The sequence below is a fragment of the Denticeps clupeoides genome, unplaced genomic scaffold (genome assembly GCF_900700375.1).
Source record: "Denticeps clupeoides unplaced genomic scaffold, fDenClu1.1, whole genome shotgun sequence".
NCBI classification, from domain to species: Eukaryota; Metazoa; Chordata; class Actinopteri; order Clupeiformes; family Denticipitidae; genus Denticeps; species Denticeps clupeoides.
In genome coordinates, this window is record NW_021629847.1 from 48221 (window position 1) to 73276 (window position 25056).

Sequence of the window (25056 nt, forward strand, 5' to 3'; positions counted from 1 at the left end):
CTGGCCTTGATCTGGCCCTGATCCGTTTAACTCAGACAGGCGGCCTTGGGGCAACAGGGTATAAAGCATCGTTGCTTCATTGTGCTAGTTTATTTGATGATACAAAAAAAGAAAGAGAGAGACTGGACAACATTAAGTGGTCACTCGTGTTTTCTTTATTGGAAAGGATGTGACAATGTTCAACATAAACGCACAGGTAGTGTTGCTTCTTGTGTTTTTGGTTAAAAAAAAAAAAAAAAAGCATAAAGGTCACATAAATTCAAGTCAGAATAAGCAGGGAATGCATAACGTCCATGCATAGCACAAGTTCCCCCAAATTCAACCCAAAGACATAAAACAAAACAGCATCTGTTCAAGTTTAAAAGCCAAAAAAGTACCATACATATTTGGCATTGCCTGGTAATATACGCTATACCTGCTCCTCTATATCGGAAACACATGGTTCTTATCATGTATATCGCAAATTCACATAAGGTGGTGTATTATATATTGCTGAGACAATGCTAGATTAATTTCTTATATCTCATGGTGTTCATACTCTATAAAACAAAAGACTGGTTTTTAACCCTGACGTAAAATATAGCATGATGTATGTGCACTTCACATTAGAGAGCAACGTTAGTCCAAGCGTTAGTGAAGTGATGTGGATTTTTTCTTTCTTTTTTTTAACACGCAGCCCCCTCTGCTTGAAGACTGAGTTTCCAGGTTCGGTATTTCATAGGTTTTCAATGTGATTTTGGTCTGTGAGAGCTAGAGGTAAAATCTGAACAGGCATACAGTACAATAATTTACATTCATTACTTCAAGTATCCGTCCCACAACAGCATGGCTGGAAAAGGTGAAATCGCCGGTAAAGCAACACCTGAAGAATCCTTGCCAGTGACTTCAGATAAAAATAGAAAAAAAAAAAAAAAAGGAAAATTTCATTTCATCCTTTGGACAAAGTCATTTCTTTAAACTTATATCCCTTTATACAAATTCAGTATCCACGTTTCAAGAACTTTTCACAGAAAAATAAACCAATCACTCCAAACGTTTCAGTTTCAAGACAATAAATGAAATAACAGCGATGCTCCGTCCCTGTTTAAGTGTAATTCTAAAATAATTACTACATTAATTGACCTAATCTAAATCTACTCATTCAAATTCAAGCAAATGAAGAAGCTCATACCCCTGTGATAAAAGTTGCCGTTCAAGGGTGTGGGTCGCCGTAAACAACTAAAAGATTCCAACCATTGTCAGCCAGGGCAAACTGATGCAGGCGCTGAAAATTGGCATGGTACGAAATGATTGGCAGAGAGAAGAGGGGGCGGGGTCAAAGCTGTGCATGGTCGACAAAGGTCAAAAGTCCATCCCTTCGTCGCTCTCATAACAGTCTGAGGGGGCGTCAGTCCCAAAGTATCTGTCCCCAAAATTACCTGCAAACATAAATACCAATAGTATTAATGTCACATGGGACAATATAGGACACATTTATAATCAATCAACAAATGAAACTGAATAGAAATACAATGCATTTTCAATATTTACAATACATATAGGACAAGCTACAAAAACTATCTGTTTTTGTATACTTGCTGTTATTGGTATCATGTGTATTAATATTTCTTTAAACAAACTAAGCGCAGCGCTCACCGATCCCAGGAATGATGTGGAACTTGTCGTTGACCTTCTTGTCCACGGCTGTGGTGATTATGCGGACCTTGGGGAAGGCGTAGGCCACCGAGTGGACACCCATCTCAGCCATGAGCAGTGACAGCAGGAAGATCTTATCCTCTTGGACATCGTGGTCCTGCAGAGATCAACACGCGCCATTTTTAAGGATTTTTCTTATTTCAAAATGGGTGGCCTTTTTGGTAAATCTAGCTGATTTATCAAATCTTTGATCTGAAGCAATCATTGGAATTTTATACATTTTATACAGCACTGAAGACAGAGACTCGAATGAGGAAAATCAACCTCTCAAAGAGGAATTATTACACAATGAACTTCAATATTGTCTAAAGACTTTGCCCTGTAATGCCGGAAGGATGAAAAAAGTGAAAGTGACGAGATTGTCATTGTGAAACACAACAAAATGTGTTCTCCACTTTTAACCATCACCCTTCTCTAGCAGTGGGCAGCCATGACCGGATTTGAACCGGCAACCACCGTGTCCTTACCCACTAGGTCACCACTGAGCTGTGAGAAAGAAGATGACAACTCACCAAAAGGACCCTGACTGCCATGAGCGCAGCGGCCCCCGTGGACACAGTGCTGTCCATGAGGATCACATAGTCCTCGCTGATGTCCTTCGGCAAGCGCAGGTAATGGAGCTGCGAGATAGAATCCCAATTTATACAGTTAACAACAAACCAGAGCTGCGATTGTGTGTCGTGCAACATGTAAATTCTTAAAGCGAACAAAACTGAAATATATGACATTTTAAAATCCTCTGTGCTACAATCAGGAGACACAGATTTTTGCAAGTTCATAATGGCTCAAACGTTTAAAAAAAAAAAAACATTTTTTTTTATTCCAGGCCCACAAACTAACAAGAGCAGCAGAAGAGGTGGGCGACATACGCACGTGCCCGATGCTTTACAGTTCGAGCGAGTGAAGTGAGCGCAGGGCGCGGCGGTATAAATCTGTGCGCTAAACTGTGGGTAAATCACACGCTGCTCTCTCGAGGGCGAGTTAACAAGACATGGAGCACGTCACACAGCACAGCAACAAGACTAGACCCTCACTAAAAGGGGGTATATACTTTATATACACTAAAAGTATGTATACAGCATGTACACAACAATAAACTTTAAATTATGAGTTTTGTTCCTTTTTGGCATTATTTTGGGAAGGTCATGATGTAACAATTGAGATACTGTAAGAACTTAAAAAATAAATAAATACATTGTCATTGTTAGTTGGACTACAAATTAAGCATATTCTTAACATAGATACAACCATCAAGGGAATTCATAATGAAGCAAATATAATTTAACATCATTGCAAAAATCTCTTTAGGATCGTAAAAAGGTTTGGGAGACAACAAGGGGGCAATATACAGTAATATGAAATTGAATAAAATAAGCCCTCACAACAATTAGCATTTGCATATTTCTTATACCTAGGTATTTCAACCTGATAAATACAGATTTTCTTACAAAAAACGTTATTCTACATTATTGATGGCAGTTGTATCACTATAATTCTATTCTTTTTTTATGCACTGCTCAAGAAAGTCTATAGCATCAATGCCTTCGTCTTGCAGGAACTGCTGACACACTCCGGCTACATGAGGTCTATCAATGTCTTGCACTAGAAGGAACCTAGGACCAACCACACCAGCATATGGTCCCTCAAGGGATCTGAGGATCTCATCACGGTAACTAATGGCAGTCATGCTGCCCTACAAAGAAATGCCAGCCCACACCATTACTGACCCACTGCCAAATAAGTCATGCTGGAGGACGTTGAAGGCCCCACGGCGTCTCCAGTCTCTGTCACATGTGCTCAGTGTGAACCTGCTTTCATTTGAGAAGAGCACAGTGGAGAAATTGCCAATCTTGGTGTTCTCTGCCAAACATGCTGCATGGTATTGGGCTGTAAGCACAACCCCCACCTGTGGACGTCGGGCCCTCATACCACCCTCACGGAGTCTGTTTGAGCAAACATCGACATTTGTGGCCTGCTGGAGGTAATTTTGCAGGGCTCTGGCAGTGCTGTCCTGTTCCTCCTTGTACAAATGTGGAGGTTGTTGCCCTCCTACGGCCTTCTCCACGTCTCCTGGTGTACTGTTCTGTCTCCATGCTCTGGACACTACACTGACAGACAGCAAACCTTCTTGCTCAGGGACACTAGGCTACTACCACCCAAACGCTATTATATCCTCACCCAAAAGTTAGCTGCCTCTCCCAAAGTCAAAAGCACAATTTCTCTCACATTCTACAAACACAGGCCACCTGGGCACGATATTTCGCGATTAGTTCATAAAAAATTCAGCACCTCCGGCTCTCCGGTCTGATGGTTTGTCTGAATGAGGATCTTCCCCAGACGAATGTCTTTACACACGGCCATTAGCGCCTGCTCCATCGTCTCCCCCGCTCTCAGGATGGAAACGCCGGTGATCTGAAACAAGCAAACGTCCTCAAGTCACAGCAAATGGACATTATGTAGAGAGACAGAGAGGCACAACAGAAATGCAAAAACACAATTTCAATGCTGATTCATAATGATTATAATTATAATAATAATTTCCAATCTATGCACTTATATTTAAACCTCAAAATGGAATATTCCAACACAAAAAAATTGCTGAAGGAGCATAAATGTGTTTTACAGGGACAGTTAAAGCTTGATTGGAAGTGCATGAGTGGAAGCAGTAAAACCAGAGCTCCCATTACTTCATGCAGAGAGACAAAACACTTTTCATTTGAAACTGAGTTTGCTGACTAACCAGCAAAGCTACAGTTGTGGGGCCCATTGGAAAACCCTTCTCACAAGAGCAGCATGTTAAAGAATTACAAACCCTTTTGCCACTGAGCCTCTTCCCAACGTAGACAGTGCCCTGGGGCGTTTCAACAGATACAGGCTGTGGGGTTGAGAAGAGAAAGATCCTTTCTGTTATTTCCATCATACTCTCAAGAATAAAATGCTTAAAAATGAAAGCATGCAAAGAATCTACGTGATACCTTTTTAAGTAACAGGAAAAGCAGTGCAATAGCACCCACAAATAAACAAGAAATATGGCAGCTCAGAAACCCAAAATGTAGGGGTCAAGATGTGGGAATACTGATACGCTGGGGCCAAGCACAAAAATTAGGTAACCAAAACACTTGCTTTACTTGCTCTATACAAGTGCTCATACAAATCAGGTATAAGAAATGCACAGTTTTAACATAAAACTGCTCTGCATAATTAGTAAGGTGCATGCATTTTATCTGTTAGGGGCAGATGTTTACATAACTCAGCAGCAAACAACCAGGCTTTTATCAAATATCAAATTAGATTATTAAATAGGCCACATTATGCATACGACTGTTATTAATGCACATGAGACATTAATATTCCTCATTCTGAGATACGTAACATCAAAATCACACTCCGATCTATGGCTTTTATAAGACGCAGGCAATTATTAGAAACTGTACATATATTATAATCTTTATTTTCTATTAGCCGTAGAACCACGGTGACCACTCACCTTCAGTGGCAGGAAAGACAGCGCATGCTCTATCAGCAGGCGCATTAACCTCTTGGAGTAGAAATGAATTCGTCACGATTAGTGTCCTTATTCCTGTGGGACAAGATGGTGGTTTAATGGTCATTCACAACCTTCCTCAAAAACACAATTTAAATACACTTTCACTGTCAAGTGCCTCCTTCCGCCTTGAATTTGAAGAAATGAATAAATTCATAAACAATAATAATCCTAACAACTAAAGGCTTGCCAGGTTCAAAACACACATATTGATTATACTGTTGAGAATGTTTATTCCATATTATAATTTACAAATTCCAAATGACTGAAATTGCAGGATTGATTAATGATCATACCTGATGATCGTGTGCATCCCGCGCACCTGTGGAGTGCTTTCCAGAACACTCAGCGTCCTGGGCAGCGGCTGGCCCTGGTGGGCGGAGGCCAGAGCTGACCTAACGCAGCACAAATATGGAGGTCACAACACAATATGCACACCACAATAAAAACACTTTTTTTTTTTTTTTAATAAAATAAAATAAAGAGCAACACACAGTGAGGTCACTACAGCAGAAAAAAGCTAAATATACGGTTCATTTAGCTTTTTTCCCTCTGACATTTCAGTCCACTCTGTCACAAAGCCAGCCCTGAATGCCTGATAAGGTGCAACACACCAAGCAAAGTGGGAATTAGTAAAAACTGCTTTTAGCACTATTCTCAACCTGAATTTACACAAAGTAAATTTAAGTTGAATAGTGAAATTGTTAATGTGGGCAAAGTGGTGGTTCCAAATACAAAGGTATCAATAATATCTTTTTTTTTTTTTTTTAACACTCCAGCTAATAATCCTTTAGGCAATCTATTAATTCATGCCAGCAAATAAGTTGTCTGGGGAATAATTTTTACAGACAATCTTATTTTTACAGACAATCTGCAATCTAATTGTAAACACAAAAGAAAACTATCCCTTTGTTTCATTAGTCCAACTCAATGTCAGGAGGTCAAGTTATATGATTACAGGTAGAGCAAAAATCAAATGCAATTTTAGCCAAACATAATTATTTTATTTGCTTGGGTCAATACATATATTCCCAGAAAACTTAGATTTACATTGCCGTTTATCAGACTCCCTTATCCAGAGCGACTTACAATCAGTAGTTACAGGGTCGGTCCCCCTGGTGACACTCAGGGTTAAGTGTCTTGCTCAGGGACACAATGATAGTAAGTGGGGTTTGAACCGGCGACTCTGAGGTCTTCTGGTTCATATGCTACTACTGCCATAACTGTCACAAAGTGCAAGAGAATGGAAACGTGTTCAATGCTGTTGGCTGAAATCAAATGAAAGTCCACTTGGAACCACCACTGACACCAGCACCTGACACAAAATACAGCCAGTATTATAAAACCAAAATTATGTGTGTGTTAGAGAGAGAATAAATAAATAAAACTGAAAACAGAAAAGCAGTGAATATGAGCACTAGGTTAACAGGTATAATTTTTTTTTTTTTTTTTCTTCTTTTTTTTTTTTATTATATATTTTCGGATCATGGCAGGCCACAAAATCAAAAAGTTAATGTGCTGCAAGAAGACACAAAGCCAGGCCAAAATTAAAATAAGTAAATAAATAAAATAAAAAATGGCAGGAATTTATCCTCACATATCCCAGCGCTGCTTCCTCTGGAAGGTTACAAATATTCATTGCGACACAGATGTGACGGAAGTGATGACAAAACAGAGAAAAGAGGGAAAGAGAACATCTTGTTAGAGCTCAGTCACTTAATCGCAGCACCCCCAGAGACAATTTGGGGGGAATCCCAGCTTGGGCGAAGGGGCTGTTTAATGGGCGGGGAATCATGTCAATGATTTCCGAATTTCATGTTGTACACTGCCCTAGGAGCGCCACCTATAAATGCAGTATCATTTATTCACATTTCTAACTGGTTGCCATTTTCAGCAGCTAATTGTGCTCCTAAAATGCTTAAAAACCGGTGATACCTGTCATGGCCACATAATTGTTTTTTTTGCTTGCTTTATCTGTGTGTCAGAGAACGGTGTAGTGTGTGTATATATATTCGGACTATTATTCTTATCTTCCCTAATAGTGTTATCATTGTTATTATTATTAGTGATACCTATTAGAACAACTTTAGACTTTCCCTGTGTGTGTAGGCTGGTTGGGGTGGTGGAAGAATATTTTTGGTCATCCCTTCTGAAAAAGGTGGCTCTCCGAGTGCTGCCATTCTAAAAAACAAAGGACCATGGCCCTCAACAAGTTTAAACAGGAGGAACTTTAACATTATTTATAATCATCCACTGCCAATACTGCAGTCAAATACAGTAGAAAAACACATTCAATGATAATACTGGAATTTTACTTTGTTTCCTTTAGATAGACAATCAAACCTGGACTTAAACAAGTCAGTTTTTAGTTTACTTCCATTTTCAGTTCTCAAAATGTCCTTTTCTGCTTAGAATATTGATCTGATACCTGTTTCATAGAATCTTAATAAATAAACCAATTTTTAGCCATTTGAGGAGCACAAAAATACACAAATATTACCTGTGCCATATTTCCACACATCAACGCACTATTGCAGAAGTGAGTGAGTGCCAAATTGTGAAAGTTGAAGACTCAACCCATTGGTTAGTGTGAAACCATTGAAACGTCCCCTTCCATGGGTTAGAGACAGTCATCACAAACATGGACAGAAGAGACAAACGGACATTTGATCCTGCTAGACCTTCACTTCCACATGCTCATCACAAATGTGAGAGTAGATATATTTTTATGCTAATGTGCCTAAATGGTGCGGTTATCACCAAGTATAACAGGTTTATTATCGCCGGCCATGCAGGACAAACACCCTTCTGCCTCCTCTTCAAGGTCTAGTGTTCTACCGGAAAAAGAAAAGGAAGGTGTTCCGAAAGGAGAGAGAGAGAGAGAGAGAGAGGTGGCAGTCATACCTCACTGTGATTTCACGCTGAGACGGTTAAGAGTGCATTCGGGCGGGGTTTTAGCGAGTATTTCATTACAAACACGCACGCAGGGAGGGAGGGAGGGAGGAGGGAGGGAGGAGGAGAGAAATAAAACATAAAACAACTCATGAAATGTTGCAGAGAATGAGATGAGCCATTACCGCTCTCCACCAAAACAAGAAATTCCAACAAAACAGTGCGCTATCAAAGCGGCCGAGGCCGACTTCAGGCTACACGACTTCGTGGCATGTTCACGCGATACAGGAACTCTGACTGATCCTCTATAAAAACAAAATGTTTGAGAAATTAAATTATCTTATACAGGGAATTTAGGTCCCGCCCCTTTCGGTCATCCTACGTCCTGCAAACTCATTGGCTGTAGCTCGACAGTGACAAGGCGAGATATTCCATTGACAGACAGCCAAATTGTGATTACCAATCTAAAAAAGTTCGTAGATTTGTCTATTTTCAAATGAAGACGCCATTCATCAATTATACATTGAGTTATTATTTAGGCCTCTGTTTAGCCAAAACTAACCTGAGTGAAAGTGATCGTCACGTCACACACCAGAGAACAGCATGCATGAAGTAGGTGTGTCTAGCAAAGTGCAAATTTGTTACGTGTCTTTTTGCATTGGACTACAGAAATCGCATAAAACCCCTCCATGTCTCATTAACGTATTTGATTTTGCAATGTGGACCCTTTTCTGGAGTCTTAACTCCTGGCCATATAAACCCAAATTCAGAGGGGTCGTGACTCCAACAGTCCTGCTTCATGGCAGCTCATATTACGTTTCATTAAGTTCCAGCACTCGTCATCATCGCTCACCAAGTCTGATCTACGTGAGGCGCGGGGCGGCCGCCGCAACGTCGCTCGCCGGGAATGATCCGCGACTTTATTCCCGTGGCTGGGCAGGGAACGGGATCTCATTTAACTGAGTCTCTAATCCCGCTGCGGCGTTCTTGGCTGGTCACGTGACCCACTGAAACCCGCTTATTGTTCTGGAGACGCTTCGCCACTCAACCACACAACCACGATTTACATCACAGCAGGACCACAGAAACAAAAGAAAAAAAAAAACATGCCATGAAGGACATAAGCCTTCTATATATCTCTATATACATCATATCTTTTCCACAAAAAAAAGTGTTTCTTCTCAATTTAGCAGTTCACAGAGAGGCTGCAGTTCACCCACTAGAGAGCATAGCTTCAGAAAAGTTCTTTAAACAAGAGTTCATGTCTATGGAAGCACAGATGTACAGACGACATCAGAATAACATGATTGTAATTCTGGTCTATGGCCTTCAACCTGCATTGTGGAACCAGGAACAACAGTCTACACAGCTGGGTGGGCTCAGGCCATGGTACGCTTCGATTCAAATCTGTTCTGAGGTGTTCTGTTCCATTGAGAATTTCTAAGAATTTATTCTGTTTATACAGGCAGGACCTCTGTTGCCTCTAATGAAAGAAGCCGTACCTTCTCAAGCTGACTGTGGACGTGCTGCACAATCAGATCCAGGGCAACAAAGTTCTCTCCTCCTGCAGGACAAACCGCAAACCAAAGTCAGGACTTGAATATGGCATTTCTGCCACAAGGGGGCAGCAGTGATCAACAGTGAAATGTTCAAATATTTTTTAGTCAAATTGGATAGAAAAATACAGCAAAAGCGGAACGCAGGTTTGCCAACGTGCCTCTGGGAACCACAATGTCCGCCACCTGCACTGTCGGCTCGATGTACTGCTCGAACGCCGGCTTCACAAACTTGTTGTACTGCTTAATGACTCCCCCGATGTCTCGACCCCGCTCCGTAATGTCCCGCTTCAGCCGCCGGACCAGGCGAATGTCCGAATCAGTGTCCACGAACACTTTCATGTCCAGCAGCTGAAAGACACAACAGTCAAGTTCAACGCCACCTATTTCTGGACTGGCTGTGCTGTGAACTGTCAGATCTGCAATTATTAATTAACTACATTGGAGGAAAAAGACTGAAATGGAAAGGACACAAGAGGAAGTATTGATGGTGTCGACATCGAGACCAGGCATAACTCAGAAGCCCAATGAGATGTCACGAGTGCTCTCTCTCTCTCTTACACACACATGAAAAGCACCGCAGAGTCAGCACCGTCAGCTTCACCATGCCTGCAAGGGCCACCCACGCCGCATCGCCCTTCAGGACCGCAAAAGAGGGAATTACAGCGGGCACAGGAGCCCTTACATTTTTCACTCTGTTTTATTGCAGCCATTTGCTAAAAAAAGTTTTTTTTGCTGAAATATCACAGGGAAAATATAGCCTTTAGCAAAAGGCTGCAATATACAAAAAGTCTGAATACTTTCCATACCCACTGTATGTAATATCTCACTATGAATTAGGGGCAGACGTTATACATCGAATTTACTTTCTGCTGCAGTAAATAACTATAGGCTGAGCATAAAACCGAACCTTATTGTTAAAGAGGCAGCATGTCCTTTGCTCTTGAGGTTCACTTCTCTTTCTTATCAAAGGAGACAGCTCTGCTCCCCCGGCCCATGCAGAAAACTCTCCAGGCGTGTGCGCGTTCTGCACTGGTTCTGTTATTTGGCTTTGGTTTAGATATTGCAAGGACAAATTTCAGCAAATCACAGTTGTCTGCACTGTATGGCAGAAGTCCATTACCACAAAAGGTAGCAGTACCACAAACTTTCCTTGCCTGAATGAATGCCGTAACATGCAATTGGGGAGGAACTCTCCCATGAATCAGAAGACCACAAAGACCCAGGTTGAAGCCCCACTTACTACCATTGTGTCCCTGAGCATCTCCGGGGGGGGGACTGTCCCTGTAACTACTGACTGTAAGTCGCATTGGATAAGGGCATCTGACAAATGTAAACGCCATTTACCACTTTAAAAGAAACGTTTGCCATGTTAAATTGTGGTTAAAATTTATATATAAAAATATTTAAATAAATAAATAATAAGCATTTACATTAAACGTTAAACTTAAAAATTCATTTTTATGCAGTTAAGGGCTGAATTTAGCATTTATACAGTGATTTAGAGGAAATTTCAAGATATCAAGATATATATTGTTTATCGAGATATTGCTTCAAAATATAGATTTTAATTTTAGGACATATTGTGCAGCCTTACTTTAATACACTGATGTTTTAGTGTTAAGCTTGTTGGCATAATCGACATGAACAATAACGGCTAAATTTAACGAGCAGTGAAAAGTGGAGTAAAAATGCGGATTTTCTTTTCATGTCTGATGTCCAGTCAGTGTAACGCAGCATAAAATTACATGATCACGGACTGGATGAACTGAATTGCTTATCTGAAGGCACTTGCGTGTAAGGTTTATCTCCTAAAGCCCTGTCCGCACAGAACAAAGCCCGTGTCCAGTGAAGGAGTTTCCATCAATCATTCGGAGAACAGCTTTCCCAGCGGCTGCACCATTACTCTCCATTTTTATGTGGAGTCTGTATGGGTTCCTTTCTCTCCTTTGGGTGCAGAGTTCCAAACATGGAAAATAGACAATGGAGTCAGTGAAATTTAGCAATTTCATGTTTAAGCGTACAAAAACACACCCCGCAGTATGAGCTGGACTCGTGTCGACAGAGGGAACGTTGGATACAGAAGCCGAGAGGAGCTCGTTTCCGGCTCCGATTCTCACGCACCGCTGCAGCTCCATTAATCAGATGGTATCAATCACACACACACACACACACACACACACACACACACACACACACACAGAGCAAAGGACAACCACCCAACCATGTACCTTCCTTCTGTAGAGTAAATGGACATTCTTTTTCTTATGAAATTATTTTCTTAATAAATACATTCTATTTTCGTCAAACACAGTGATTTTTGTCATGTTGTTTATGGTTGCTCATGGGGGAAAAAAAAAAAAAAAAAAAAAAAAAAAAAAAAAAAAAAAAAAAAAACACAGATGTCCAATTGGAAAGCATTCTGACTTGATTAGGGTTGCAGACGCACCTTTTTAAAATTCAGGGTTTTTACAACAGATTGAGACCATCACAACGCCAAAATTGGACAAGATGTTCTGGACAATCGAGACGCCTGATTAGATACATTACCCCTACACCATTACACACACACACACACACACACACACACACACTGTCCAACCATCTGTATACCTATGTGAAAAAAGTTTCCGGCTGTGCTTCCATATTTCTGATAAATGAGCTTGCGGTTACGCTTAAGTGGTGAACCATATTCAGTACATACGAACCCAGGGTTTTAAAGTCATGGTTAATTTTTTTTATTCTGAAAATGCTGCACTGATAGCTAACATGTCCAGTCTAGTCCCATATTAAGGACTTGGTAAAGCTCACCTTCAACAGCTCCTTGTTGGCGAAAGCGAGGATCCCCTCAAATATGACAACGTTGGCACCGTACACCGTTTTCTGTCAAACACAGCAAACAGAGCATTCACACAGGCAGAGACGAAAGCTGAGCTGGTGATAAAAATGAGCAAGTTCGGAGGTAAAGCTTCTATTCGAGGGATGTCACAGCAAGACAAGCAAAAAAAAAAAAAAAAAAACAATATTACTGCACGTCACCGGATGCTCCTCACGGATCTCAGGAGCTTTACAGGAAAAAGAACGGTTTATGGGAAAAAGACCCAGTCTTTTCGGGTCTACGGAAAATTTAAAAGAAGGGAGACCATCTGTCACTGTTTGGAGTTCTGACGGACTGAAGGCTTGTTTCATTTGATTTGGAGAAAATAAATAAATGTCGGGACATGCTTTTTCCGTCCTCACTATTCCTGATTCAAATATTTCACATGGGGGGGTGCAGAATTTAGCCGCCTATTTCGATACTCGATTCCGCTAACTCCGATCTCATACACAACAACACAAAACAAATTATTTAGAGGTTACCACTAAATTAACTTATTGGGTCTGCTGTATTTTTAAGACCTTTAACTAGATTGCTAGTCATTTTTAATTCTATTTAAGGCCTTTTTTAAAAATCCAATTTAAGTCTTTTTAAGGATCCGCAGAAACCCTGCCTGCAAGCCTTGGGCTGTTTTCCCTACACAATGGGTTGGAACCCATTATCAGGCCCCCTCCGGAACATCAAGACTGTCAATGGGTCGTTCATCTTCCTATTGATCCCTCCGTAGGAACCCAGCGGCCATCCTGTCCTAAATCCGAAGGTGTTTTTAGGTGGCTAGTACCTCAGAGAAGGGACTTTACAGGAGTCACGTTCCACCCACTGGTCGCGATTAAACCAAAACTGGCCATTAAACTCTTCCAGCTATGTTTACACGCCCGCAGGACTTCAGCGAGATGATTACATTCCTGCACGACAGGAGATGTGTGCACGGCGGTCAATACCATCGCCGTCCATAACCGCTTTGTTTTCTTTCAGGCATGAAATTGTGTTCAGGCCACCGCGGACGGAAAGGCTACGGCCAGCGTTACACCATGTCCTTATTAGGCGTCTCGGTTTTAAATTGGATTGTCTTGTGAGCGCAGAAAAAGGAGTGAAAGAGAGAGAGAATGAGGTGATGTTTTATAGTCCCACAAGTGGAAAAATTACATTACAAAGTGGGCTGCGACTCGGCACGAATTTACGGCCCAAACCAACCAGTAACCATAACCAGCATCAGGATGTTAATACTCCAAGTAACTATTCTCAAAGAACAGCATGAAAAAGTGAAGACAGTCATTGTGCTTCATAAGCTTAAACGTTCAAAATGAGTATTGTAAATAAAATATTATTATCTATAATTTTATTAAGAATTGGCCATTGCGCCAGGCCGTCTTACCCACTCCTTCCGGCGGCTGTGAGTGGTGAAGTCGTAAACTGGCACTTTGATGCTCTTTCCCTTCTTCAGTTTCCGTAGGATGTTCACCAGAAGCTCGAAGTCGAACGCGTACGGGTGGTCGAAGTTGTACTCGTTCCTGGCCGCCTGCTCCTGCTCGTCCTTGGACAAAACCTACAGAGGAGTCCAAAAAGAGCTGAGGCACAACTGGGGTCCCGACTAGCTTCAGAATATTAATCAAATATTAAAATAAACCACTTCATTAATCCACTAATTGGTGAAAGAGTTGGAGGTAAAGACTCAAACAAAGATTAATGCTTGCGCCAGAGAAGCGAGGAACCGAGCACTTAGGGAACCTGCGTTACAGAAATCATTTATTAATCATTCAAATAATCAATAAGACTGAGTGGAAGTTAATCGGTGAAAATGGTGATTACTAATGGCAATATAAATATGATTCGGGCCTGACCTTGTAGAAGGAGTCCATGGAGAGGAGCACCACCCAAGGCACGTCCAGCGCCTCGATAATCTTATTGGCCACCGTCGTTTTTCCAGATGCACTGCCGCCACACAGACCTTTATACAAAGCAACTTGTCATTGAAAAAGTTTTTTTTTTTTTTTTTTTTTTTTTTAAAAAGGTTGTATTTTTTTTTGCTGATTGTGAACAGTACTGCTGCATTTCCATATTTTACCCCCATAATTTATAGTACACTACATTAGACAGTGATGTAACATGTTGTATATTTGGAACTCCATGACTTTGCCTGATGAAAAAGCTGAATTTTTTACTTCCCGTATAAAGAAATGCAAAATATCATGGGTGCCCGGCAGAAAAAGGCAGTATAGAACTCAAATCTGCATTCACATCATTGTTGTACAACAGGGGTGGGCAACCTACGGCCCGCAGGCCACATCCAGCTGTTGGTATTTTTAATTCGGCCCGCCGTAGATTGGCACCGGATTGCCCGGAATTATAACTGCATTATTTCCCTGTGAAGCCTGGCAGCCCACCGGGTGGCGATTAAGGCGCAGATCAGCATAAAAGATGAACACCCCCCTCAACCGCGCTTTTTTACGCAGTCCCGTGTTACCCAGGATGGCACAAAAACGCGGTTTTCTTGTATACTAATGATCTCAGTCCTGTGCACTTCACAGCAAATAAAGGTGAACCGTCAGGACCCAGTCAGTAATGCAGAAAGTCAGACCTCGCCAGTCAAGGACAGATCTGCTACGCTGCCAATGACGCACCCAGCTGCTACAATACTCATTTACAGCGTTTACATTTACAGCATTTACCAGACGCCCTTATCCAGAGCGACTTACAATCAGTAGTGACAGGGACAGTTCCCCCCTGGAGACACTCCGGGTTAAGTGTCTTGCTCATGGACACGATGGTAGTAAGTGGGGTTTGAACCTGGGTCTTCTGGTTCATAGGCGAGTGTTACCCACTAGGCTACTACCACACCCCAATACTCCCGTTTTTAGCTTAACAATCCAGCAATTAGCCAATATCATGATCAATTACCGACTTTGGCCACATTCACTAGGAGGCACATACGTATTAACGTGACAGAAAGAGGCCGTATTTCATACATGCACTTTCATTCCTTTTGCACTACTAAATATACAGAAACGGATCAAATCATTAAACACGCACATCTCTAATACATAAAAAACATTTTTTTCCAGTGTGATCGCTAAGTAAAAAGGATGATTACAGTAACTCTGCGTTACTGATTGTGTAAATGTGAACACTGTAATGCCTTTTGATGGTTATGTCTGATGTGTATGCACCTGGTGCCGGCCCGGCCGTCAAATATTAAAAGTCGACATATGTCGACTTTGCAAAGATTTAGTGTTCTAGAATGTTGCGTTAATACACATCAGCACAATTCATTGTTAAAATAATTTTAACAGCTCACAGACATATGAAGGGAAAAAAAAAAAAAAAAAAAAGCAAAAAGGTCTGAAAATGAAATACTCTCACATGAATTCATTTTACCGTCAGAATAAAATCATTTGCGGTTACACGTGCGATAGACAATTGAAAGTTTTATTTGGGGAACGTCCCACGACCTTTTCAGGACCGGTTTCTTATTGAATGCGACTTCGCGCTCTCCATTCGCTGCACTCAGAAGGACGTATTACCGCCTCCGCCAATCGCAGACCCGGGTAGGAGGGGCCGGAGCGCATCCAAGCGTGAAATTGTATCCGGTCACCCGGGGGCGCGCTGAGAGCCACAGACTGCATACTGATGACGGCAGGGGCGGGACACGGCGGGACACCCGGGTCAGGCGGTGTCCCATCTCGCCTGCAGCTGAATGCGGAATTGAAGGATCGACTGCCGTCGTGCGGTTTCTTTTCTTTCCGTTGTGGACCATGGGATTGTGGTTTTGCGGTTCATTTTGAAACTGGTCCAGAAATGTCCAGTGGACATTGGAAATTAACTGAGGGGGAGGGGCTTACAGTTTAACTACCAGTAGTGGTAGTAGCCTAGTGGGTAACACACTCGCCTATGAACCAGAAGACCCGGGTTCAAATCCCACTTACTACCATTGTGTCCCTGAGCAAGACACTTAACCCTGAGTGTCTCCAGGGGGGGACTGTCCCTGTAACTACTGATTGTAAGTCGCTCTGGATAAGGGCGTCTGCTAAATTCCATAAATGTTTAACAGGCCGATGGGTGATAGCCCCTCCCCGCGAGTGATAACTGTTGTGCCTCCAGTCACATCGGACATTAGTTTTAGTAAATCGAATTTCATTAAAAGCTACCTTTTATTAAAATGTTAATCTTTTAACGAAATGTTCATTTAGTTTGCAATTCTCCGAGACCTGTCGCCATGCTAAAAACATGTGGAGGAGGTGAAATGGAGGCTATTGCACACAAAGAAAGCCGGGCTTTTAAAATAAACGCGCAAGTCTGTTCGGGTTCGATTCTGTCGAGCTGGTGCGGAGTTACATTAGTTCTAGCACATTGTTCCCTTTACACACAAAACGTACCAAAAACCGAGGTACGGACTGCAACCCTATTATGAACCAGAAGACCCAGATTCAAACGCCACTTACTACCATCGTGTCCCCGAGCAAGACACTTAACCATTTACATTTACATTTATGGCATTTATCAGACGCCCTTATCCAGAGCGACTTACAATCAGTAGTTACAGGGACAGTCTCCCTGGAGCAATTTAGGGTTAAGTGTCTTGCTCAGGGACACAATGGTAGTAAGCGGGATTCGAACCTGGGTCTTCTGGTTCATAGGCGAGTGTGTTACCCACTAGGCTACTACCACCCTGAGTGTCTTCGGGGGGGGGGCTGTCCCTGTCACTACGTATCGGAGTGAAAGTGAGGTGAAACGCTGCAGCACAGCACACGGTGCACAGAACAAAATGTGTCCTCTGCTTTTAACCATCACCCTTGGTGAGCAGTGGGCAGCCATGACAGGCGCCCGGGGAGCAGTGTGTGGGGACGAGGCTTTGCTCAGTGGCACCGCGGCATTTCAGGATTCGAACCTTCTGATCACGGGTACGTTTCCATTTTCCTTCCTAGGCCACCAACGCCCCTGACTAAGTGCAGACAGGAGGGGCCACAAGCCGGGTGGCTGCTCACCAATGACGAACGCCTCTTTGAAGGTGGTCCCGGTGACATTGTACCATGGCGGGCGTCCTGCGGTGTAGATGGTCCTCTTGTTGGTCCGCAAAAGAGGCGGCTCCGTCTTACTCTGGCTGGTGGTTCGCTTCCGCGGAGACAGTGAGGGGGTCAAAGGGCACCTGTGCCTTAACAGGTCATCCAGGGAACCTTCACCGGCAGCACTGAAGCACATTAAAAAAAAAAATTATTACTAAATATTCCAAAAATTTAAAAGGCAAAGCTTCAACCCTTCAGTTCCAGCCAAGTTTGTACATTTCTGTACAGTGAATCCTTTCGTGACTGAAAACAGATACAGCACATGTGACGTGCATATGGTCCTGGCCATTAAGCGACCGCGCCTCTGCCATCAGAAATGCCCCGTGAGCTCACAGTCCCCCCCGTCCTCGTCCGGGCGACATTGGGGAAGTGTCGCGCGGGGAGCGCTGAGGGGAACCCGTTTACTGTGGGACCCTCCGTGCGCTGCGCCGCGCCCGCTGGCTGGCTGCTGTTCGTGCGGGCGAGGGAGGAGGCGTCGGCCTGTGTCACCCCCTCCAGGAAAGCCGCACGGGGCCCGGACGAGCGCGGGGGGGTCTCCTCTGAGTAAGGCTCTCATCACATGGACAGGGTCGCAGGGGGCCACAACGTGCATTACAGCCCCCTGCAGGCGACACATACACGGAACATGTCGTCATCATGCAGATTTGGGGTAACCACGGACCACTCGCATCCTCAATTCTGGATTCTGAAACCAAACCCACACATTTGGTTTTCATTCTGTAAAAGAAAACGGATTTGTTGGAGGTAGACTGGCTTCCCCGGGCATCCCGGGGAAGGGTGGGGGGGTTCGTTTTGTTCTAATTTCCCACAATGCGTGCGCGTCCGGGCTAACGTGCTGGCTAGCGTTAGCATCACGCATTCCGCGCACACGCGTGTACAGCGAACGCGGAGTTCCACGTCGGGCCTCCGACGTCCCCCCCTCCCGCCCGCCAGCGCCTGGCCCGGACGGCGGCCCGCGTCCCGCCGGGGGCTCGCAGCCGTGGCCCTCGGCGATGCTAGCTCGGCGTTAGCCGGCCGGCTCGGCGGCGGCGGCTTGCGGACGCGCGGACAGCGCGGGAGAGACCCTCCGCCCACCTGTCCGACCGCGACGCCGAGCGGCCCTCGTCCTCCTCCGCTTCCTCCGTCGGCGGCGGCCCGGCGGCGGCTTGGCTCATGGTCACAGCCATGTCTCCGTGGCGCGCGCCGCGTCGACGTCACAGGTGACGTCATCGACGAGCAGCTGAGCGTCAAAAAGAAAAAAAAAAAACTTTAAGCGTTAATAGTGAAACTAATTAAACTCTGAATTAGTGCAGGAAGGGGCGGTCTACAAGTGTGAACCGATTAAAAAGTGAACGTGTTAATGTCCATCAATATTTGATCGGTTCGTTTTGGGTTGTTTTTTTTTTTTGTTACTTGCTACTTAGATAAATGCTACTTAGATAAATTGTGGTTTCTGTGTTCACTGGTTTGTACAGAAAATAAATACTTTCAAATAAAGCAACAATTAAACGAAATAATTTTTTTTAATAATTTGAATAATGAAGATTATTAACAAGCGTCACCTAAACCCATTTACGTAATTTATCAGACGCCCTTATCCGGAGCGACTTACAATCAGTAGTTACAGGGACAGTCCCCCCCGGACTAAGGTTAAGTGTCTTGCTCAGGGACACAATGGTAGTAATTGGGGTTTGAAACTGGGTCCTCTGGTTCATAGGCGAGTGTGTCACCCACTAGGCTACTACCACCCTCTTAAACCCCGAGCAGTTAGGGTCCATAATGAGAGAGTCGGGCTAATTATCTAATCTAGAATGTTTCGAAATAAGACGAGACGAGGACGCCTGGAACGTGTCGCAATCAGCTCCCAATCGTCCGAGGTCGGGCATCATCAGGACGACAACTGCGTTTTATGTCGTCCCTCGTCCGGAGACGCGCGTCAAGTCGGCGCGCACGGCGCATGCGCGTCGCCGCAGCTGCGCCGGAGCGGCGGACTCGCGTCGGGACTCCGGGCCGTGCGGCGTGGAGGGACCGACAGGGACCATGGACCCCGCGGCCAGCTCCGAGAAATCCCACCTGGTCAACGAGAGGAGCGCCAGAATGTACTCGCCGAAGCCCCAAAGGTGGGAACCGAAGGCGTTAAAACGTTCGCGTATGGCGGGCCGATTTGTTGGGGGTTTTTTTATTATTATTTTTTAATCGTTGACGCCGAGGTGTATTTTTTTTTATCTTATTTCGTGAGAAGAAAGAGGGGCGGTGGCCATGTGCTGCCTTCTCACGCAGAGCAAACAAGGGACGCGATTCCGCGCCGGGTCGCCAACTCATTTAAAACCCAAATTCACAGACATTTTGGCCCGACACAAATAATTCGCAAATACACAACGACGTTCGAATGTCGAGCAAGCGCCCAGCAAAATGTTCATAATTTTTTTTCTTGTATTAATGTGAGCTCGAATTGATTTTATGTAAAATACACGCAGGAGGTTACAGGAGGTTTTACATTTGATATCCACGCACAAGTGGGTCCCGTTGGAGCTTTTATACCCTTTGGGACATTTTAGTAAAGCGTGATGATTTATACAAGGTTTTGTTCGAAAACGGAAATACTTTTTATGTTCGTTACGAATTCGTTCGTTCGTTTTCTCCCTGTTTCTTTTTTTTTTTACCTTTCGAGTAACACTGTGGACGCAAAAATGCATCTGAAATATAATATCAGGAGCGTGAAAATGTGAACCGATGGTCATGTTTTATTTCGGATCCGTTTCAGCACCGCGGACAGGGACCGTCCCAGGTTCATGTCTCCATGTCGGAGGGTCTTTCTTTCTTCTTCTTCTTGCCTTTCTTCTCTCTTTCCGTTTAATGAACGGAGTGGACGTACGCGGCTCTGCGGGACTTCGATTCCTGGTTATGATCGTCAACCAAAAAAAAAAAAAAACACCAGACAAACGATGGCGTTTTACATCCTTTAACTGCTTTTTCGTCGCAAGACGTCGAAGATTCGCGCCACGTTGGACCTGAATTCGACTGACGTGAATTAAAATGGGATGAAACGCCCCTGTTTTATTAACTCGGCCGTGACGCCGAACTCTTCCCAAATCTGGAGGTCTTTCAGTAAAGTTCTAATCAGCTGCTGTTTTTCGTGAATAATAACCTCAGGTGGAGATATGAGCAAATCGTGGGGAATAAAACGTTATTAATATCAGCAGATCATGTTTTATTTTTTTAACGTGCAGTTAATTCCTCTGCCGATGAAGGAATCTGTCTGCACAGGAATCGTGAGTACAAACGGATTATCAAAGAGGAGACTCAAAAAAAAAAAAAAAAGAATTAAAAACCGGACGCAATTGCGCGTGTAATTATTCCGCAGAGCACGTGGTCAGATCGTGATTTCACGCGCCGCCGGTTCCAGACATGACCGCGGGTGCAGCAGCATGTTCTCGCATATGTGTGTGTGTGTGTGTGTGTGTGTATATAAATATAAGTGTGTATATGCGTGTGTATAAATATAAGTATGTGTGTGTGTGTGTGTGTGCATATACACATATATTTATATACACACATACACACATATGTGTATGTGTGTATATAAATATATGTGTGTATATGCGTGTGTATAAATATAAGTTGTGTGTGTGTGTGTGTGTGTGTGTATATATATATATATGTGTGTGTGTGTATATAAATATATGCGTGTGTGTGTGTATAATTTTTTTATTTTTTTTCCTCCACATGCAATTGGTTTGGTTCAGTAAACAAGCGACTGAGACGGAGTGGGGGGGATTTGTGGGGACCTGGGAGCAGTTTGCGTCATTTTTTTTACTGTAACAGGAAACAGGAGCAAGGTGGGGTAGGGTGGGGGAGTCCCCACACACACACACACTCACACACACCACACCTTTCAGCTCTGTCGTGCCCCCCGAGCCGTGTTGACTGCGCTTTTCTGGCTCATTAGCCTCATCATCCCGCCCCTTGTCGATGCGCATGGGGGGACTGGAGAGGCGACTCAGAGCAGGCTTTATACACACCACAGTGCACCAGTACACACCAGCCAGAACAGAGCAAACATTGAACAAATATTGGTTTACTTAAAGCGCGTATAAAGTGTTTGTTGCAGAATTTCCTTATTTTCATGAAAAAATGACATGATGTGTGTAGAGACACAATGTTGTTCTGCATCCAGGTTTCTGTAGTGTGGTGGCTATCACGTTCTGCTCACACGGTTCAAAACCGGGCAGAAACTGATTTCGGGGCAGTGGCGGCCTAGCGGTTGAGGAAGCGGCCTTGTAATCAGGAGGTTGCCAGTTTGAATCCATCCCACTAAGGTGCCACAGAGCAAAGCCTCGTCCCCACACACTGCTCCCCGGGCGCCTGTGATGGTTAAAAGCAGAGGAAACATTTCGTTGTGTCACCGTGTGCTGTGCTGCAGTGTTTCACAATGACGATCCTTTCACTTTTACTTTCATCTGTAGGAGATCAGTCATTATTTTACAGAGTTGGGAGAGACCAGTTCTCTACATATCAACATTAACATTATTACTACGTTCACATTTTACACTTAGTTAGTCCCTACCTGAACTGTTCTATTGCAAATTAATTGTTAATTAATTAATTAACAGTTTTTAAAATTTATTAAATGCATTATTTTGTACCAGAACTTACATATATAATATTTTAATCAAATTTTTTTTTTACGTACAAACTTTACAAGTTAATGCAGGACCCTCAATATCTGTATATAACATTTGCATGTTAGAGTCATATTTAGTTCATTTTTAGTTTTTCCATCGACCTGCTCTAAATATGTTAATATTGCATTTGAGATGCACTTTCTAACTTGCTGAAAGAACGATGATCAAATAAACATTAACATTATTACTACGTTCACATTTAGTTCGGGGCAGTAGTATTAATTTAGTTTTAATTAATCAATTTTGCTCTATATGAAAATGTTGATGTCAGTAGATCGACGCGGGTGCATCGTTTTATTTATAAAAGTTATTAAAGCACTCGGCATTCCCTGTTTCACAGCTCATTCCCAGATTCCAAAGAGCACTATCCCGGATTGCCCTTCGAGAACGGGGACGCAGCGGGGGCCATCGAGCTCACCCGGCCTGTCGGGGCCCACTGTCACGGCAGCAGAGCCACATGCGAGGAGACCCCCGAGACAATGCTGGCCAAGAAGAAGCTGTACATCGCCTCCCTGGTCTGCCTGCTCTTCATGATCGGAGAGGTGATCGGTGAGAGCTCTGGGACTGATCGATACCTGGCCTTCCGCCGCACAGCGGGGACAGGATTTATGAAAGGCGGTTCTCTGGCAATTTTCTGCAAATTAAACCTGGGCAGCCAGCCACACCACAAATTGCCTGTCGGTTTTTGTGAGACTGAGTGAACGCTACCGAAAATCTATGAACGATCATTCAAATAACATATAAAGCAATGTAGCAGTTCAATTAATATTATTGTTGTAATTGTATGATTGTAATTAATATTATTAGTAGCAGCTGTTGTAGTGGCAGAAGAAATGATGGTAGTGATAGCAGTAGAGGTAGTAGTAATATAGTTATTATTGCACAGGGACACGATGGTAAGTAAGTGGGGTCTGAACCTGGGATGTTAAATATTAACGCAATGTAGCAATATAGCAATGTAATTAGTCCGATGATTTCTGTTGTTATATTTTTTTTTGTATTTGAATAGTGTAGTAGTAGAAGAAGCACTAGTTAAGGCAGGTAGCAAGTAGTGATTCTATTAGTGGCAGTAGAAAAACAGTGTCGTGCTGTAGGTTCCAGTTGACCACTGTTGATCTCACTTGTTAAATTCCAATGTCCCTGGACTGCCGGTTTATGCGTGAATGGCAAATAAAGGATCTTAACCTTAATTAAAGGATCTTAACAGCCTCCTCGTCTGCAGGAGGTTACATGGCCCACAGTCTGGCCATCATGACGGATGCTGCCCACCTCCTTACTGACTTTGGGAGCATGATGGTCAGCCTCTTCTCGTTGTGGATCTCATCCAGACCCCCGACAAAGATGTTGACCTTCGGGTGGCATCGTTCAGGTGAGGAACCAGGCAAGGCCTGTTTAGCGTACGTTGTCTTGATCACCCAGTCCATGTATTCATGCTACTGCATTAGTAAAATTACTGAAGAACAAAGAGGAGGATTGGTTGTGGCCATTTTATTCATGTCTGAAGAGTATCACTGCTGCCTCTTTTTTGTCATCGTAGAGATTTTGGGTGCCCTGGTGTCCGTCTTGTCCATCTGGATAGTAACTGGGGTGCTTGTGTACCTCGCCATTGACAGGATTGTCAAAAACGACTACGAGATTGAAGGCCACGTGATGGTCTTGACCTCAGGCTGTGCTGTCGTGGTCAACATCATGTGAGTGGAAGGCCCACTGTGTGTGGCTGATGTTCAAGAAGTCCAAAAGGAACAAATCCTAAAATTTCTTCTCCTGTGCAGAATGGCGTACATCCTTCACCACTCCACAACATTCCACGCACACGGCTCCGGCTATCACAAGATCGACGAGAGCGGCCTGACCCCTGTAGGACACGGCCACTCGCACGGCCTCCTGGGTAGCCACGGAAACACCAGCGTGAGGGCAGCGTTTATCCACGTGCTGGGAGACCTCTTACAGAGTGTGGGAGTGATGGTGGCGGCCATTATCATCTACTTCCGGGTCAGTGGAGTAAAGCGCATAACTAACAGGATATGTGTGCTGACTGTATTAGGTCCCGTAGCCTGTAGTCTGCAGAGTGTAGATAAAACAAGTGGACAGAGCAGGGAGGAGTCTAGTATGGGGCGCAGACAATAGTGAAATAAATTGACCAAAAAAGTGTGTAGGGCTGTCAATCAATTGGATTTATTTGCCCCGATTTCTAAAGATGTATAAAGACATATAGCACATATTATTTTAAAATTATGACAGAGACGAGGTGGTTCATACTGGGAGTGACAGGGAGATGATCTGGTCATAACCCCATAAGTTCCGCAGACTCTGAAAGTAAATAAAATGGAAATTTTGTCCAAATTATTTTTGGATACAGCAACTATTGAATAAAAAAAATTCCCACCTAAGGTCTGAATCAAATTTGTGTGCACCCCAAAAACACTGTGTGCTGCATGTCACATGGTCATCCTTCATGTAGAAGGATCATTAAAAAATAAAATAGTTGTATTGAGGTAAACTGGTATTGGGCTTTAGCAGAATGCAGAGAGCCCTGTGATGAAAGCAGACTTGGATGTGGACTAATGTGTTACGGCACAAAGCGCAGTGCACCATCCGATCTCATCTTCAGTTGCATCACCTGCCGTTTTCTCTCTCCGCAGCCGGAATACAAAGTGGCCGATCCCATTTGCACCTTCCTGTTCTCTGTGTTCGTCCTGGGAACCACCATCACCATCCTGCGAGATGTTTTTCGGATACTCATGGAAGGTAACCCGCGATCCTTCAT

At 43.6% G+C, this 25056-nt stretch overlaps 1 protein-coding gene and 1 pseudogene across 1 annotated transcript; one reads left to right on the forward strand and one right to left on the reverse strand.

Annotated features, from left to right (window-relative positions):
- Window positions 1–132: 132 nt before the first annotated feature.
- On the reverse strand, window positions 133–18829 carry LOC114775935 (uridine-cytidine kinase-like 1; annotated as a pseudogene).
- Window positions 18830–19480: 651 nt separating this feature from the next.
- LOC114775936 (zinc transporter 2-like) lies at window positions 19481–25048 on the forward strand (the record flags this gene model as incomplete). The annotated part of the gene is made up of 6 exons (XM_028966617.1): window positions 19481–19724; window positions 22630–22838; window positions 23512–23658; window positions 23827–23980; window positions 24062–24281; window positions 24932–25048. Coding segments are annotated over exons 1-6 (927 nt in total), but the record flags the coding sequence as incomplete, so codon positions are not given.
- Window positions 25049–25056: the final 8 nt, after the last annotated feature.